Source organism: Garra rufa, chromosome 8 (assembly GCF_049309525.1).
Source record: "Garra rufa chromosome 8, GarRuf1.0, whole genome shotgun sequence".
Lineage (NCBI taxonomy): Eukaryota > Metazoa > Chordata > Actinopteri > Cypriniformes > Cyprinidae > Garra > Garra rufa.
The window spans coordinates 5,393,156-5,409,710 of NC_133368.1; the positions used below are offsets into that span (position 1 = coordinate 5,393,156).

Sequence of the window (16,555 nt, forward strand, 5' to 3'; positions counted from 1 at the left end):
CAGAAATTGGGAGATATTTTAAATGGATCAACCACAATTATTTTTCCGAAAACAAAAGTTATTAAACAATTTAATTCAGTAACATAATTATTTATACATATCATTAAAAAAAACGACCATTTTAATTCATCCTTCATAATTTATTTTATTTTTATGCATTAAACTACTTTTTATTTACCCCATACGAATTGTTAATTATGAAAATCTGCTTATTTTCAAACTATTTTAACACCAAACTGGGAGATATCTTTAATTAATGAACCACACTTTTCTTTAATTGAGTTACATTTTTTATACAACAAAAATCAATAATTCATCCTTCATAACCCATCCTTAACCATAGAATTTTTTTTATTAATATTTCATTTATTTTTTATGTATAACATAATCTCTATTTTAATATATAACATTAATATTTTAATATATTCATAAAAAATATTTAATTAAATAACAATTAAATAAATATATATATTTTAAAAAAATTAAAACATTCTGTATTTGTGATACATAAAAATAAAAATACTAATAACTAATTAATTGGTCTTGTGCACACTTTTAACTTTTTTTAAGGCCCCTAAGTTGAGGCCCCTGTTTGAGAACCTCTCATATACAGCACACATATTGGTTGTCGGTGGCACATGATAAATGGTGAACATAACACTTTATATTAACTTTAGGAGGCCATCAACAAACATTATAGGTACATGTAAAGCCCAGTCAACTAAATCTGTTTCTTATGAGCTAAAGGTTAATTTGTTGACAAATAGAAGTGGTGTCAGCGACACACCATTAAATGGATGAGTAATACTGGATAATGAAAGCGAAGAAGCCAGTACGTGTCCAGCATACATAGAAACTTCACAGAGCATCCCAGGATGCACTCAATGAAGCTGGTAGAACCTGTGGATAAAAATAATAATACATAGGTGTCTCCAAATGTTTGACTATATGTAACCTACTTGAAGCTTGATGTATCAGACTTGAATTTGTATTAATGTATTGTGATAGGTGTTTGCTGCAGAGTATTTCAAAAAATGTCTCATTCATAAAATAGCTTGTGTTAAGAGAGGGCCAGTCTGGCCGCTGTGGTTTGAGGTTGCTGCATCAGAGGCTTTTCTCTGTTACTGACTGGTAAGAATGTAAATTTTTGTTGGCCAGTCACTGGTTTGGCCATTTGACTCTCAAAGGTTCATTTTGTGATCAGTTTGCCAGCAAGTGCTCCACTGTGTTTCGGTTACTGTTGCTGTTTAAACTGGCATTGTGACCGGCACCACATATATTCAGAAAACGCAATTTCCCAAAAAGAAGGTTTAAGGGAACAACATTTGCACATTTTTTCCGCCTTTTGCTTGCGTAGATTCAGTCAGTCAGGCCCAGAATCGAATTGTGTCAGACACACAAGGATTTTTTTTGACACCAGCCCTATATATTGTAAAGTAATTGCTGGTTGAAATAAAAGCAGCCACTGATCATGAGGTTATCTGCCCCAAAAAAGACACAAATAGGGAAAGGTAGTGGTTGTTGGGTTGGGAGTGTCAACCTTTGTGTCTTGGCCAGGACCCAGCCCTCATTGTTTTTAGTAAATTACCCATGATTCTCTTGGAGCCTCCTCAGACAGCCTCTGAGATCATGTGAATGTCTCAGTTGCGTTTCTCTGTGTTAGTCTAATAATGACACGATCTGTTTGAACAAGAGGAAAAAAATTGATCTTGGGTCCACATTTCACTTTGGGTCAGAGATTCATACGCCTGTTGGAATGCCCTTGTGATTACTGTTTTTAGTCTCCTGAGCCATGCCTCCCCTTTTCACCGTATCCTACTGAAAACACTCCGCTCTGGTATGTCCAGTAATTTTCCAGATCACCAGACTTGCCTAAAATCCCATGAAAGCCGAAGCACATGGAAGTGACTGAAAAAAGATGGAGAAAATTAGGAAAAAATAATCTGAGATGTATTTTTAGCCATGTGCAAAACTATTTCTATCATGACAACTCTCTGAAGATTTTAGCATGGTAATGGATATGACAATGTTAATGTATTTGGTCTTGGCGGAATAGATCTACTGCAGTGTTGAATTGCTTCTTCTGTTGGTTGTTGGTGTTGTTGGGTTATTATAGGAACTTGCAACTGCCAATGCATAAGCCGTTACGTTGCTGTGAGTATTTAAAAGGTTAGTTCACCCAAAAATAAAAATTCATTAATTACTCACCCTCATGTCGTTCCAAAACCCTTAAGACCTTCTTTCGTCTTCGGAATACAAATTAAGATATTTTTGATGAAACCCGAGAGCTCTCTGACCCTCCCATAGACAGCAAGGGTCCTACCATGTTCAAGGCCTTGTAGCTTCGTAAATTTACAGTTTTGAACCAATGATGTTACATGGAGTACTTTATCAGTCATCTTGGTGCTTTTGTGGGCCTTGAACATGGTGGGACCCTTGCTGTCTATGGGAGGGTCAGAGAGCTCTCGGGTTTCATCAAAAATATCTTAAATTGTGTTCCGAGAGTTTGGAACGATATGAGGGTGAGTAATTAATGACAGAATTTTCATTTTTGGGTGAACTACCCCTTTAAGACATACTGCTTCTGCACAAATAGCATATATATTAACCCGTAGTAGACCTAAACAGGTGGAGCTGGGGAGGTGGAGGATTTCAGTGAACGCTAACCAGCCATTTAAATGTAAAGCAGCAAGCTCACTGGCTGCGTATGCAACATGAACCAATCAGCTTGTGCCAAGTAGTTTAATGCTGTGAATATCATCAGTTTGCATTAACAACCCATCAGCTTGCGCCATCTACAATTTCATGACAGAACTTGGCATATATTTTTACAACTCACTACTGGTCTCTAGTAGTCAAGTTTGAGTAAACAATTTGTCATATTAATATGATTTAGATAAGCTTGCAGGTTCACCTGATCCCGATCAGACACATTTTAGGGAGTGTTCACGTAGGACAAGGACTATTAAAATTCTGTCTGATACCAGTAATACGATAATGATTTTCATGTAATGGCAAAAACAGATAAATGGCTGATATTAAAATTCTATATAATTTTGTGTAATTAGTTGAAAAATAAAACAAAATGAGTTGTTCAGATGCAGTATGTGATTTTAGGCAGTATGAAAAAGTAGCATTCATGGAATTTGCTAAATATTACATTTAACAGTGTTAATACATTCTCATATTTAAATATTGTTTTTAAAGGTAACTTTACTCAAAAAATGGAAAATTCTGTCGTCATTTACTCACCCTCATGTTGTTTTAAACTCAAGTTTTTGTTCATCTTTAAGAAAACCCAAAAAGTTATTTCTAATTAAACCCGAGAGATTTCTCTCCCTCCATTAAAAGTCCATTCTACCAAAACATGGAGGCTCCAACAAGTTTGTAAAGACATTGTAAAAGACTAACACTCTGAGCATGGCTCTTAAAAGTATAGCTCACCCCAAAATGAAAATTCGGTCATTGATTGCTCACCCTCTTGTCATTCCAAACACACAAGACCTTTGTTCACCTTCAAAACACAAATTAAGATATTTGTGATGAAATCTGAGAGCTTTCTGACCCAGCATAGACCTCAACACAACTGACACGTTCAAGGCCTACAGTAAAAAAACAAACAGAAAAAACGACTACAGTTTATTCTTTTCCTTGTCTGTCTTCGATGGATTCTGGCGTGGAATCGAATGCGCTGAGCCTTTTTTACAAGCATTAGAAGATGCACACTACATAAATCAGTCTTCGTAAATATGTAGGAAGATTTCAACAGAGAGGATTACAAAACTTTTGCCCAGCCTTACTTATTCAAACCAGAATATACAAACGATGAAGTGAGAGAAATGCCGGCTCTTGCGTCAGCAGCAACACACGCTTTGTTGTGATACTCTTGTGAATGTGCACAAGAGATGAAATTGTTGAAAGTTGTTGTTATAGTTTTCTTTGCACACAAAAAGTATTAATGTAGTATCCCTGGACTATTTTAACTATGTCCTTGCTAACTTTCTGGGCCTTTTCGTCAAAAACAAACGAAGATCTTACGGGTTTGTAACAACATGAGGGTGAGTAATTAATGACAGGATTTACATTGTTGGGTGAACTATCCCTTTACGAAGACTTGGATTACACTGCTTCATTCATATAAATTTCTTTCATGTTTTTTTTTTTTTTTTTTACTTTTTGAAGTGTCAGTTTTTTGTGTAATGGACTTTTAGTGGAGGGGCAGAAATCTCTCAGGTGTATTAAAGTATCTTAATTTGAAGAAAAACAATTGGGTTTGGAACGACACGAGGCTGAGCAATTAATGACAGAATTTTCATTTTTGGGTGGACTAATACTTTAATGATAGAACGATGATGGAAAAGGTAATCTAAAGGCAAATATAAGAGTAATGAAAAGGCACATTTAAATGCAGTGTTTTATAAGTGGAATTACAACATCTTATGATTATTAAGAGGAATTATGGTGCAAACCCGACATGTCATCTCAAAAACGTAATGCTCATGTATAGCGCAGGATGTTTCAAAAATACAATGTGAGCCATGATGCAATAGCTAAAGACATCCGTCTGCATGGGTACGACAGTTTTAGAGGAACTTCTCAAAGAAAGGTTTGTCTTCACTGACAAACTAGTCCATGTCCTTTTTACAGTGTCCAGGTGTTTTTCTTTGAACGTTTTCCTCAACGTTTCACTTCATTGTTCTCAGGCTCAAACAACACCATTGATCATAAGCATTGCAGCGTTGAAACTAAGTTGACATATGCCGATGTGTTTCTCAAAAGCTTTGCTCGTGCTTTTGAAGATCCCCATGAGGACGTTGTTCTTTTACTCTTGGATGGGGGTTTAAAGGGTCACACCCCCAGTCTTTACAGAGAGGGATGGTACAGGCAGGCCGGGACGAGACCAGGCTGATCTTTCTCTGTCCTCACAAAGAACACCATTAGGAGTCAGGTCACTAATACACCCTCTTCCTTCAGCTGCAGGCCTCTCCTGCTTGGTTTTGTCCATTTGTACTACTTGTAGCATTTAAATAGCCATTTTCTAGCGTGAAAACTGTTATAGTTTAGTTTTAGTTGCCCATTGTGTCACTAACTGATTCTTCTGGGTGGTTAATTACAGCAAATACAAGTCTACAGTGCACCAGTTATATAATTTAGATGCTTTTTTTTCATTTATTAGAAGATGTTTGAGGTTTACTGGTGCTTTGGATCATAGTCCTGTGGGTTGAGATGTTTCTGAGAAGAAGATTTTTTTTATCTTTTTCTGTGCTGACTGAACTGTAAGCGTATTTGTGGTACTGTTGATGAATTGCTGTGACGTTATTATTGTTTTGGTCTAGTCAAATTCACTCGTTTTAGCAGACAAAAGTCAAGCGCACAGACTTCCCAAGGACGTGACTCATGGGCCACTGTGTGCATTATCAGCATGTGTGCCGGATCTGCTGAGTGAGATGTAGGATAGACACAACACAAGAACCTACTGTGCATAGACAGGGGTGATAAGAGGATTCATTGCTCTGTAGTGCATCATAGCATCTCTCAGATGAGTCTATCAGAGATGAGATAACATCCCTGTGTGATAGTCTGTCTTTTGTGCACTGTGCTTGTTTGTGTGCATGCATGTATGTGTATGCAATTATGTAGTATGTATATATGCACACACATCCATAAAGCTTTGTCTGTCATTTAGGTGTAGATCAGTGCAAAGTTAGGCCAGAAACAAACACTACTCAAGAACGCAAACACAGATGTGAATGTTTGGCAAGTGCATTGTAAGCGTGTGGTCCCTTTGTACATACTTGCCATGCATTCCTGCGTTACTGTGAAACCTCGGCAGTCGAAGAGGTTTAATGTCTATGCCAGTTAACCTAAAATATTATTAACCCCAGACTAACCCATATATAAGTTATATTCTGTTCGAATTTTTGAAGTCTGTAGGATTTTTTTTTTAAAGCAAGGATGCATTAAATTGATTTAAAGTGACAGTAAATACTTTTGTAATGTCACAGAAGACTTCTATTTCAAATAAATTCTGTTCTTCTGAAATTTTTAATTCAAAGAATACTTAAAAATGTGTCACTGTTTTCAAAATAACTTTTAAGGATTAGTTCACTCCTCAGTTTCTTATGTCATCCAAGATGTTCATGTCTTTCTTTCTTCAGTTGAAAAGAAATTGAGGTTTTTGAGGAAAACTTTCCAGGACTTTTCTCCATATAGTGGACTTGAATGGGCATCAATGGGTTGAAGGTCCAAAATGCAGTTTCAATGTAACTTCAAAGGGCTCTACACGATTCCAGCCGAGGAATAAGTGTCTTATCTAGCGATTAAAAATTATCTATCTGTAATTAAAAATGAAATAAAATTTAGATATTTTGGAAAATTCTGTCGTCATTTACTCACCCTCATGTTGTTTTAAACTCAAGTTTTTGTTCATCTTTAAAAAAACTAAAAGTTGTTTCTAATTAAACCCGAGAGATTTCTCTCCCTCCATTAAAAGTCCATTCTACCAAAACATGGAGGCTCCAAAAAGTTTGTAAAGACATTGTAAAAGACTAACACTCTGAGCATGGCTCTTAAAAGTATAGCTCACCCCAAAATGAAAATTCGGTCATTGCATATGCGCAACTTCATGCATTACGTAATTATGCTGGAAAGGTCAAGTGTGGTTAGTTTTTTGTTTGTGTACTCTGGTTCAAGAAGTACAAAAAGGCGAAAAAAAAAATCTTCTTTTTCTTCTCCAACTATAAAATCATCGGACAATGTTGTTTACCTTTTTTGTGAATGGCGTTTGACTTTCTTTGCACGTTCGCTTCATAAACACTGGGTCGGGACTGCCTACACTGTAAAAAAAAAAATCTGTAAAATTTACAGTAAATAACTGGTTGCCAAAATTTTACCATAAATACAGTAGCAATATTTTATGGATTTAACTTAAATTTACATTTAAATACCGTAATTTCATTAACTGATATAATGTTAATATACCAACCTATTGAAGTACTGAAATCAGATGTAACATACAACCCTAATGTACACAACTGATAAGAAAAAAACTAAGCAGAAACAGTTATTTTAATGAAAAATCAACAAATGTGAAATGTAACCCAGGGAATTCTGGCAATGTCAATGTATGGTTATTCACTGTAAATTATACGTTCTTTTTTACTTCCAAAAACGGTATACTATCGTAAAATTACACGAAATGTCCGATACAATTGTTCTTCGTATATAGTAGGGAAACTTGCCGTTAACCAAAAGGTTTTTACTGTAGCATTTTTACAGTCTTTTACCATTAAAATCTGTTTTTTTTGTTTTTTACTTTGTACGTCACGCATGATCTTTCCAACGTGACTATGTAATGTGGGAAGTTGAGCTAGTGTAAGTGGAGCATTTGTGGTTAAAAAGTATATAAACTTTAGTTTTTTAGACAAAGCCCTTATTCTTCATCTGGGATCATGTCGAGCCCTTTGAAGCTGCACTGAAACTGCAATTTGGACTTTCAACCCACTGATACCCATTGAAGTCCACTATATGGAGAAAAATCCTGGAATGTTTTCCCCAAAAACCTTCTTTTCAATTGAAGTAAGAAAGACATGATCGTCTTGGATGACAGGGGTGAGTAAATTATCTGGAATTTGTATCAGCTGTAAAAGATCAGTATAGATATCTATTGTTACAGTAATTATTATCCAGAAAGCTAGATATAGACATGTCAAGAAAACTGTTGAAAACATGCTAATGCTCACTAGAGCGCCCCCTGTGGCAATACTCGTCATGGTGCTTTATGAGTTGTTCTGACTCAGATTTGCATTTCAAAATGAATTAATGTGTTAATTTGAGCTTGAGTTAGCTGGAAGCCTTTCCGTTCACATTGCATTGAGGCTTGTTTCAAGGCTTTGCACATGTGCTTATATTCCTAGTGAGAATATGCATACCATGTGGAGATTGCAACTTGAGCTATGTAGTCTTTCTCGCATGACTTCCCTCCAAATTCCTCACAGGTTCCTCCACTTCAGATCCTCTATCACGTTTAAGCCAGAAAATGTAATGCAAGATCCCAGTTCTGCTTTTTGTAAGACTGGCGTTTTCTATAGTTTTGTTTAAAAATAGCAGAAGGTCCACCCAACAGTAAAGAGTAGTAGTTGTTGTATTGCTGAGGTGAGCGTTCACGTTCCCTTTGGACTGCTGGAGGCAAACAAATTTAATTGTTCCCGTCTGATTTGCGTCCCTGGATACGACACACATATACCCACACACATACACAGAAAGACTAATGTCACCTATGCACCAAAAGAGAATGGGACTTTCTTAAAAAAAACTGTTCTGAAAGGCACATAAGCTCAACTTCCTGTGTAAAATCCCTCGCAGACGTCATCTCTTCAGAACACTAGGCCACACTTTTTTTACTGTACGTCTGCGCCGTGAATTTACATGAAAGAGTAGTCTTTAAAAGACTGAGACTGACAAGAGGGAGAGAAAGCTATTGATTGTCTGCTAGAAAGAACAAACGAGAGAAAAAGAGAGCCGAGAGAATAGCGAAGGGGGCAATTACTTGTGGAGACACACTGAATGTAGGTCAAGACACGCGGGCCGCTTCCTCCACGCCAGTCGAGCAGTTAATCAGCTTTAGTTTTATTAAAAGAGCTACTGGACACCAGACTAATTCTGTCTCAATCTGCTAGGTTTTAGTATTCATCACCACCAGCCCAGCAGACATTTACACTCAAGCTGGTGTAATCTCACACACACACGGCCACACGCTCGATGAGCGTCTCTGAGCTCTTACTGTGATGACGTATTGTGTTCGTAAGATGCGGGTTCTAACGTATGTTCTTCTTCTGTTTCCCTCCCATCTGTTTTATTCTCCGTTCAATCCATCTTTCATTCGACCCCTGTCTTCCTCTCCCCATCCTTCCTTCCCCTCATTATCTCCTCTGCGTTTTCTGGCTGTCTTGCAGACAAGCATAGGCTTCCTGTGGCAGGGTCTTGGTGTACCACCAGCAATAACGGTAGCATTCGTCGCACCTCTTCTTTGGATGCACTCACAGCCCCTTATCTGTCTGGACACTGGCCCCGGGATGCCAACCACGCCCCATGTGCCCCTTGCATGAGGGACAAATCCACCCAGGTGAGTGGCACCAAGATGTTATTACCAAGTAGTAAATTATCCAACATCTCACACAAACACACCTCCCGTCAATCAGCCATTCACTTCTCTCCGAAAACTTTCCACTCCAGCCTCTCCGACGTTACCTACTTGCATAGACGCGTGTTTTGCAAACCACCAGCATGAATCACCTGAGAAACACTTGCTTTGTGCAAACACAAACCCATGAAACCACCACAGACATGTCTTTTGTGTGCTCTCGGCACCCGTGAGGCACAGTCGACCCGAGTCTCGTGTAGCCAGACGTTTTGAATGTCAGCATATTCACTTTGCAGCTTCAGTTGGATTAAATAGGATAGGCCGTCTCAATTATGCGCTACTGTTCAAAGCTTTGGGTCAGTAATATGTTTTTGTTAAGAGACGACTTAGTTCTTTTTATATTACTTATATTCAGCAAGTGTGCATTAAAGTGAACTTTCTATCATCAGTGGTAATTTTGACAGCAAATTTTGATTCAGTTTTAGTCATAGTCTTTGAACTAAAATACCATTTAGTTTTAGTCATCTAAATTGTATTAGCCTTAGTCTAGTTTTAGTCAACTAAATATTGTAAGACTTTAAAATCTAATGGGTTTAGTGACAGTGTAATGCGTTCATTATGCATTTCTCTAAAACTCATTATATATTCCTGAAGAAAACATCTATGATATTAAGGTTTAAACATGCAATACTGACACAGATTTAACTCCTGTGGCACATGTCTTTATCTCAAAATTAAATAAAACCACTTCTCAAAAAGAAGCAAGAACATGGTCTTCTTTTTAATGAAACACCAATGGTTATAGGGTCCACCAGTCAAACGTTTTTGGATAGTAAGATTTTTAATGTTTTAAAAAAAAAAGTCTTCTGCTCACCAAGCCTGCATTTATTTGATTCGAAGTACAGCAAAATTCAGTAAAATTCTGAAATAATATTGTTATTTAAAATAACTGTTTTCTATTTGAATATATTTTAAAATGTAATTTATTCCTGTGATTTCAAAGCTGAATTTTTAGCATCGTTTTAGCGTAGCATCATAGATTTTCGTCATTGTTTTTTGTCATTCAAAAAGAGTTTGGTAACACTTAAGAATAGGGAACACTTATTCACTATTAACTGTGACTTCTCCCTCAATAAATTTCTAAATTGCTGTTTATTAATAGATAGTAAGGTAGTTGTTAAGTTTAGGTATTGGGTAGAGTTAGGGATGTAGAATAAGGCATTAATATGTGCTTATAAATGAAGTAGTAATAAAGTAGTACTAATAAATAGCTAATATTCTACTAATATGCTATGCATGCTGATAAGCAGCTAGTTAAGAGACCATAAAATAGTTATTATTCTCCGTCAACCAAATTAACACTGATTCATCTAAGAATTAAAGCAAAAATCTATCACTGTTTCCACAAAAACATTAAGCAACAAAACTGTTTTTAACATTGATAATGATAAATGTTTTTAAACCGCTTAAAACCGCAAATCAGCCTATTAGAATCGTTTCTGAAGGATCATGGGACACTGTAGAGTGTCTAATCAAAAATTAAGTTTTGATACATTTACGGTAGGAAATTTACAAAATATCTTCCTGCAACATGATCTTTGCTTAATATCCTAATGATTTGTGGCATAAAAGAAAGAAATATAATTTTGACCCATACAATGTGTTTTCGGCTATTGCTACAAATATACCCGTGCTACTTAAAGGACCACTCCACTTTTTGTGGAAATAGGCTCATTCTCCAACTCCCCCCGAGTTAATAAGTTGAGTTTTACCGTTTTGAAATCCATTCAGCCGTTCTCCTGTTCTGGCGATATCACTTTTAGCATAGCTTAGCATAGATCATTGAATCCTATTAGACCAATAGCATCACGTTCAAAAATGACCAACGAGTTTCCATATTTGTCCTATTTAAAACTTGACTCTTCTGTAGTTATATCGTGTACTAAGACCGGTGGAAATGTAAAGCTCCAATTTTCTAGGCTGATAAGATTAGGAACTACACTCCCATTCCGGTGTAATAGTCAAGGAAGTTTGCTGCCGTAATATGGCCGAAGCAGGCGGAGTATTATCAGAAATGAGTTCCCAGCTAGTTTAGCATTTGCACATGTGCTGTGTGGTATTACTGCGCCTGCTTCAGCCATATTACGGCAGCAAACTTCCTTGACTATTACGCCGGAATGGGAGTGTAGTTCCTAATCTTATCAGCCTAGAAACTCGCAGCTTTGCATTTCCACCGGTCTTAGTACACGATATAACTACAGAAGAGTCAAGTTTTAAATAGGACAAATATGGAAACTCGTTGGTCATTTTTGAACGCAATGCTATTGGTCTAATAGGATTCAATCATCTATGCTAAGCTATGCTAAAAGTGATATCGCCAGAACAGGAGAACGGCTGAATGGATTTCAAAACGGTAAAAATCAACTTATTAACTCGGGGGGAGTTGGAGAATGAGCCTATTTCCAAAAAAAGTGGAATGTTCCTTTAAGGCTTGTTTTGTGGTGCAGGGTTTTTTTTTTACTTTACCAAATGTGTCAAAACAAACTATGCAATATGCATCGGTTTCAGCAATAACTATTGTGGGTCTGTAGTGCAACATTGATTCCTAAAGAAAATGCTTAAATCATCTGTCATATGTACAGTACTCACCCTCATGTTGTTCTAAACCTGTGTGACTTCCTTGTTTCTGAAACAGAACAAAGATATTTTTGGTCCCAACAATGAAAGTCATCAGAGGTTTGATGTTTTTGGCCAAAGTGGGCTATCATTGTATAGACAAACAGTTCTTCAAATGATCTGTTTTATGTTCTGCAGAATAAATAAAGTCATGCAGGTTTGGAACAACGTGAGGGTGAGTATATGATGACAGAATTGACATTTTAGGGTGAAACATCCCTTCAAGGCAAGATAAATTTAGCACAGTCCTGGTCAAATAAACTAACATTACAATCAGTCAGCTTGTATTTAGCTGGAATCATAGTTTAATAGTAGTAGAATAATGCTGTAATTGCACCAAAATAAATACAAACTTTATTAATGGATAAATGCAAAATAAACCCCTCTCAAAACAAGCCATCACTCTTTTACCTCTTGGCCACACAGATGTGTTCTCACACGCACTCTCTTGCCTTCATTTGTGAGTAGCTATTAACGTCTATTACTCTGGGATTTTAATGTTGTTTTTTCCACAGGTCTAAACACAGACGTTAATTTAGCCCTATACAAAAGAATTGATTTAACTATGAAGTGAGAGACGTATAATGTGAAAGTTACTATGCATGAGAAAGACAGTCTGTAGAGAGAGAGAGAGAGAGAGTGAAAAGGAGGAAGCCTCTCCCTGGTTTGTTGAGAGATGAGAGGAAACTGCGGCATATTTCTGGTGAAGGCAGACAGTCCACCATCAAGCTGCATTCTTTCCTGGAGCTGCCTGTTTTTTCCAGTTTATTTTTCTTCCAGAAGCACCACAGGGCCAGTACAGATCTGAACATTAACAAAGAAGTTTTGCACAGCAAAAAAATATTTTCTTAATTATTTATTGCTGTAATTATGACAAATGAGTTATTGGTGTGAGTCTGATATAAAGAGTGAAGAGCCATATATTAAAAAAGAAGTGATGTCAGAGGCATGGTGTTCATTAGGAACCCAGCATAACAAGAAAAAGCATCACAGATTAAACGCCCAGCATCTCTAGGGTCTTCACTTACTCTCTCTCATCAAAGCCTGAGCTTATGTGTGAGTGAGAGTGTGTGTTTTTCCTCTGGAGATCCTAGACCTCCACCCAGCTCTTTTTGTCAGCAGTGTGCCTGTCTCACAATGAGTGCAAAGGGAACTTGGCGAGTTGGAGGCGAGTGTGGAATTTGGCCGACATTTGCAGAGCTCGCTCTTTCTCCCTGGACCATCACGCCAAAATAACCAGATCTTGGATCCGTACGGCGGTGTCAGTTGCCAGGGAGCTGAGCTCACACCTAGTGACCAAACAACAACACTTGATGAAGTCCTTTGCAGCTCTCCCTGAGAAATATGCAGCCACACACACACATGAATGCACTCTGTGTGAATCTGTATACACCAGCTGTAACAGATTTATAGCTGATACAGGATCAGCAGAGTGTGCGTTCTGTAACCTAGCGGTTTTGTACTACTATGGACTGCACGGCACACGAGTTGAAGCTGCTAGTTCCAGTGCTGTAGGTTATGTTTCATGCTTTGTCAGACGCCCTGCGAAAGTCATGGGAGGGGAAAAAGTTCTACATGAGCCTTCTGCCACGGCGCATCATAATTACAATAATAAAGAAACCTGATCAGACACGCACGCTAAGCTGTTCTCAAGAGCGTTCTCAAGAAGCCATACCTGAAAACTTCCTCATTTAAGATAAATGGGTGCTGAAATTACATCAGCTCACACCCTTGGCGAAGAGGCCGGATCTTTGGAACGAAATCTCTGAAACGTTTTATTGGGAATGGTTTTTGTACCACGTAGCAGCAGTTCTCATGGTTATGGACTGGCCCTACGGGTGTCTGATGGTGAAATGTTACTACTCATTTTTGAAGCTTACAGAGGCATTTGCGAGGAAATACACTGTCATACTACTTTTAATAGTGCTTGTTAGGACAAGCTTTTGAATCACTATTACCGTTGCTTATGGGTAGAGTCGAACAAACCCTTTGGTACGTCACCTATTGAGTTGCTCACAAGATTGATACTTCAAATAGTGTGACTTAGGGATAGGAATCATGAAGAATTTAAGTAGTGATTTTTAAAAAGTCTTTCTAGAGGCTTCATAAATTCAATGCAATATCTGGACTTAAAGGTGAACTGTTATGTATTGAAACCCCGTTTCTGCCAATGAATAAAAAAATAAAAAAAGGTTATTGGGACTTTTTATTATACAATTCTGATTTTTTTTTTCTCAGAATTGTGAGATATAAAGTCATAATTTTTTTCTCACAAATGCTAGTTTGTATGCCGCAAGTCTGACTTTTTTCTCGCAATTCGAACTTTTTTTCTCAGAATTGTGAGATATAAACTTACAATTGTGAGTTATAAAGCCCTCATTTTGAGGTGGTAAATAAAAAAAACTGATGTGTTCTCAGATTTGCGAGTTTATATCTCACAATTCTGATTTAACTTGCAATTTAATGTTATAAAGCCAGAATTGTGAGATATGAACTTGCTGTTCTAAAATCAGAATTGTGAAAGCGTGCCTCAGAACCCTGTATTCTTTTCCATTCTGCTGCACTATGCCTCACATCATTCAACTCAAGAACACATTAGCTAGGTTTCCATCCAAAGTTGTGAATTTAAATTAGGTGCGAAATTGGAATGTCGTGTAAAACGTTTGCAAATATAAGCACAATTTCCATCCAAAGACAACAAAATTGTCACTTTCTGATAAACTGGCACTAAAAAACGAAAAAGTAGGAGAAGCCAATGAATGTAAACATTTTCATATATAATAAATGACTTGCGCCTCAGAGTGAGCAGATGAACACAATAAATGCGGTCATTGTTTGGGAACGCAGTTGTGTAAGACCGTTCTGGTAGGCAATTCTACAGAAATACTTTGACAGACTTTTCTCGAGAATTTCAGAAAGACAAAAACATTTGAAATGCTGCGCAACAAGATTGGTCCCTTGGTTATTCAGATTATGCCATCCCATAGCGTAAAGTCACATGACTTTGTTTGATGCACGTTAAGGTATTTATTCGGCAAATACCATTTTTCAATTTAACCCTTTTTCACAGAAGACAAAAAACACCTCAAGCAAGTGTAAAAACATTTTTTTTATTATTATTATTTTTTAAATTGACATTTTCATCACTCGTTTTTAATGCGATTAAAATACGTATAAAAACACGGCCCTTATGTAGATGTTCACACTGTAAGCTTTAGTACTAAATTCTGATTTATTGTCCAGATGCAAATTTTGATTTTTTTCAAATTAGTTTGAAATGAGATTTGAGTGTGAACTGGATATGGTCCCGAACTGACCCAGATGCACAAAGAAACAACAATAAAGACACCACACACCACGCGGTCATAGGAAATCAACAAATTCATTTATACACTAAATGTGCTGAGAAATCAAATGAATTTGTGTGCAGCTAATAAGGAGGACACAGATGAGGATGAGAGTTTGTAGTTTTCATAGTGTTACCTGAGGTATTGCTTGTATAGAGCTGTCACTGTAATACTTACACCTCCCTGTCTTTCACTAACTACACTCATGGCTCTCTTCCATATTAACTAAGTAACTAAAGAGCTACTGCTATGTAAAATCTTTGGTGTGGCTCCTGTCAGTGCAGAGTTGTGATTTAGGGTGTGTTCACATTTGTAGTTCAGTTTGTATGGTTCATGTGGTCCGGACCAAAAAGGAAAATTATACATTTGGTCCTGGTCCACTTAGCGTTCACACTGGCATTTTTGACCGCGAACCTAAAGATACATTTACATTTACATTTATTCATTTAGCAGATGCTTTTATCCAAAGCGACTTACAAATTGGGAATACAACAAGTGATTCATCTTAAGGAGGCAGATCAACAAAGGAAGTGCTCAAAAATACCATATATTAGGCGTTGTTAGATGAGTAGAGGCTAGAAAGGGAAGATCAAGAAAGAGAGGAGAACAAAGTTTTTTTTTTTATATTATTGAGTCAAATATAGCGTCGAAAAAGATGGGTTTTCAGCAGTCTGCATTCTGGAGAGGGGTGGGAAGATCATTCCACCAGACAGGAACGTTGAACGAGAATGTTCTGGAAAGTGATTTCATGCCTCTCTGTGGTGGTACAATGAGGCGTCTTTCACTAGAGGATCTCAGACTTCTGGAGGGAGTGTAGATTTGAAGTAGTGAATGGAGGTAGGCAGGAGATGAGCCAGTGGCTGTCCTATAGGCCAGCATCAGTGTCTTGAATTTGATGCGGGCTGTAACCGGTAGCCAGTGCAGGGATATGAAGAGAGGTGTGACATAGGCCTTTTTGGGCTCATTGAAGACCAGACGTGCTGCTGCATTCTGAATCATTTGTAGAGGTCTGATTGTACATGCTGGAGATACCGAATCTAAAGGCATAGTGATATAGCCTGGCGAGCCAGACTTACATCAAGATGTTTAGTCTGGAAACTCTCCATAGACGCGGCTTACTCCGAGGGGCGGGATAAACGGTTGTCTCTCAAAATCCCTATGCACGCAATAGGATAGCGCTTCAACCAATCAGAGCAACGAAGAAGGTGACGTTAAGTGACGTTATGACTTAAGTGCCGTTCTTTGCTCGTTTCTTAAAGAAAAACTTAACTCCAAGTCCTCCAGAGTCGCGGCCAAAGCCGATTCGAAAGACCGCTGTTCGACAGCTGCAGCCGCCATTCTTTGTTTTTCAAGTGGCAGCCGTCGCAACTCTGTCGTCATATGTTAAGCC

General features: G+C 37.6%; 1 protein-coding gene across 1 annotated transcript in view; it reads left to right on the plus strand.

Annotated features, from left to right (window-relative positions):
* fam117bb (family with sequence similarity 117 member Bb) overlaps positions 1–16,555 on the plus strand; it is a 66,972-nt gene that overhangs the window by 3,506 nt on the left and 46,911 nt on the right. The window contains exon 2 of the mRNA XM_073846056.1: positions 8,955–9,124. Coding sequence (XP_073702157.1) covers positions 8,955–9,124 — 170 coding nt within the window. The remainder of the gene's footprint in view (positions 1–8,954; positions 9,125–16,555) is intronic.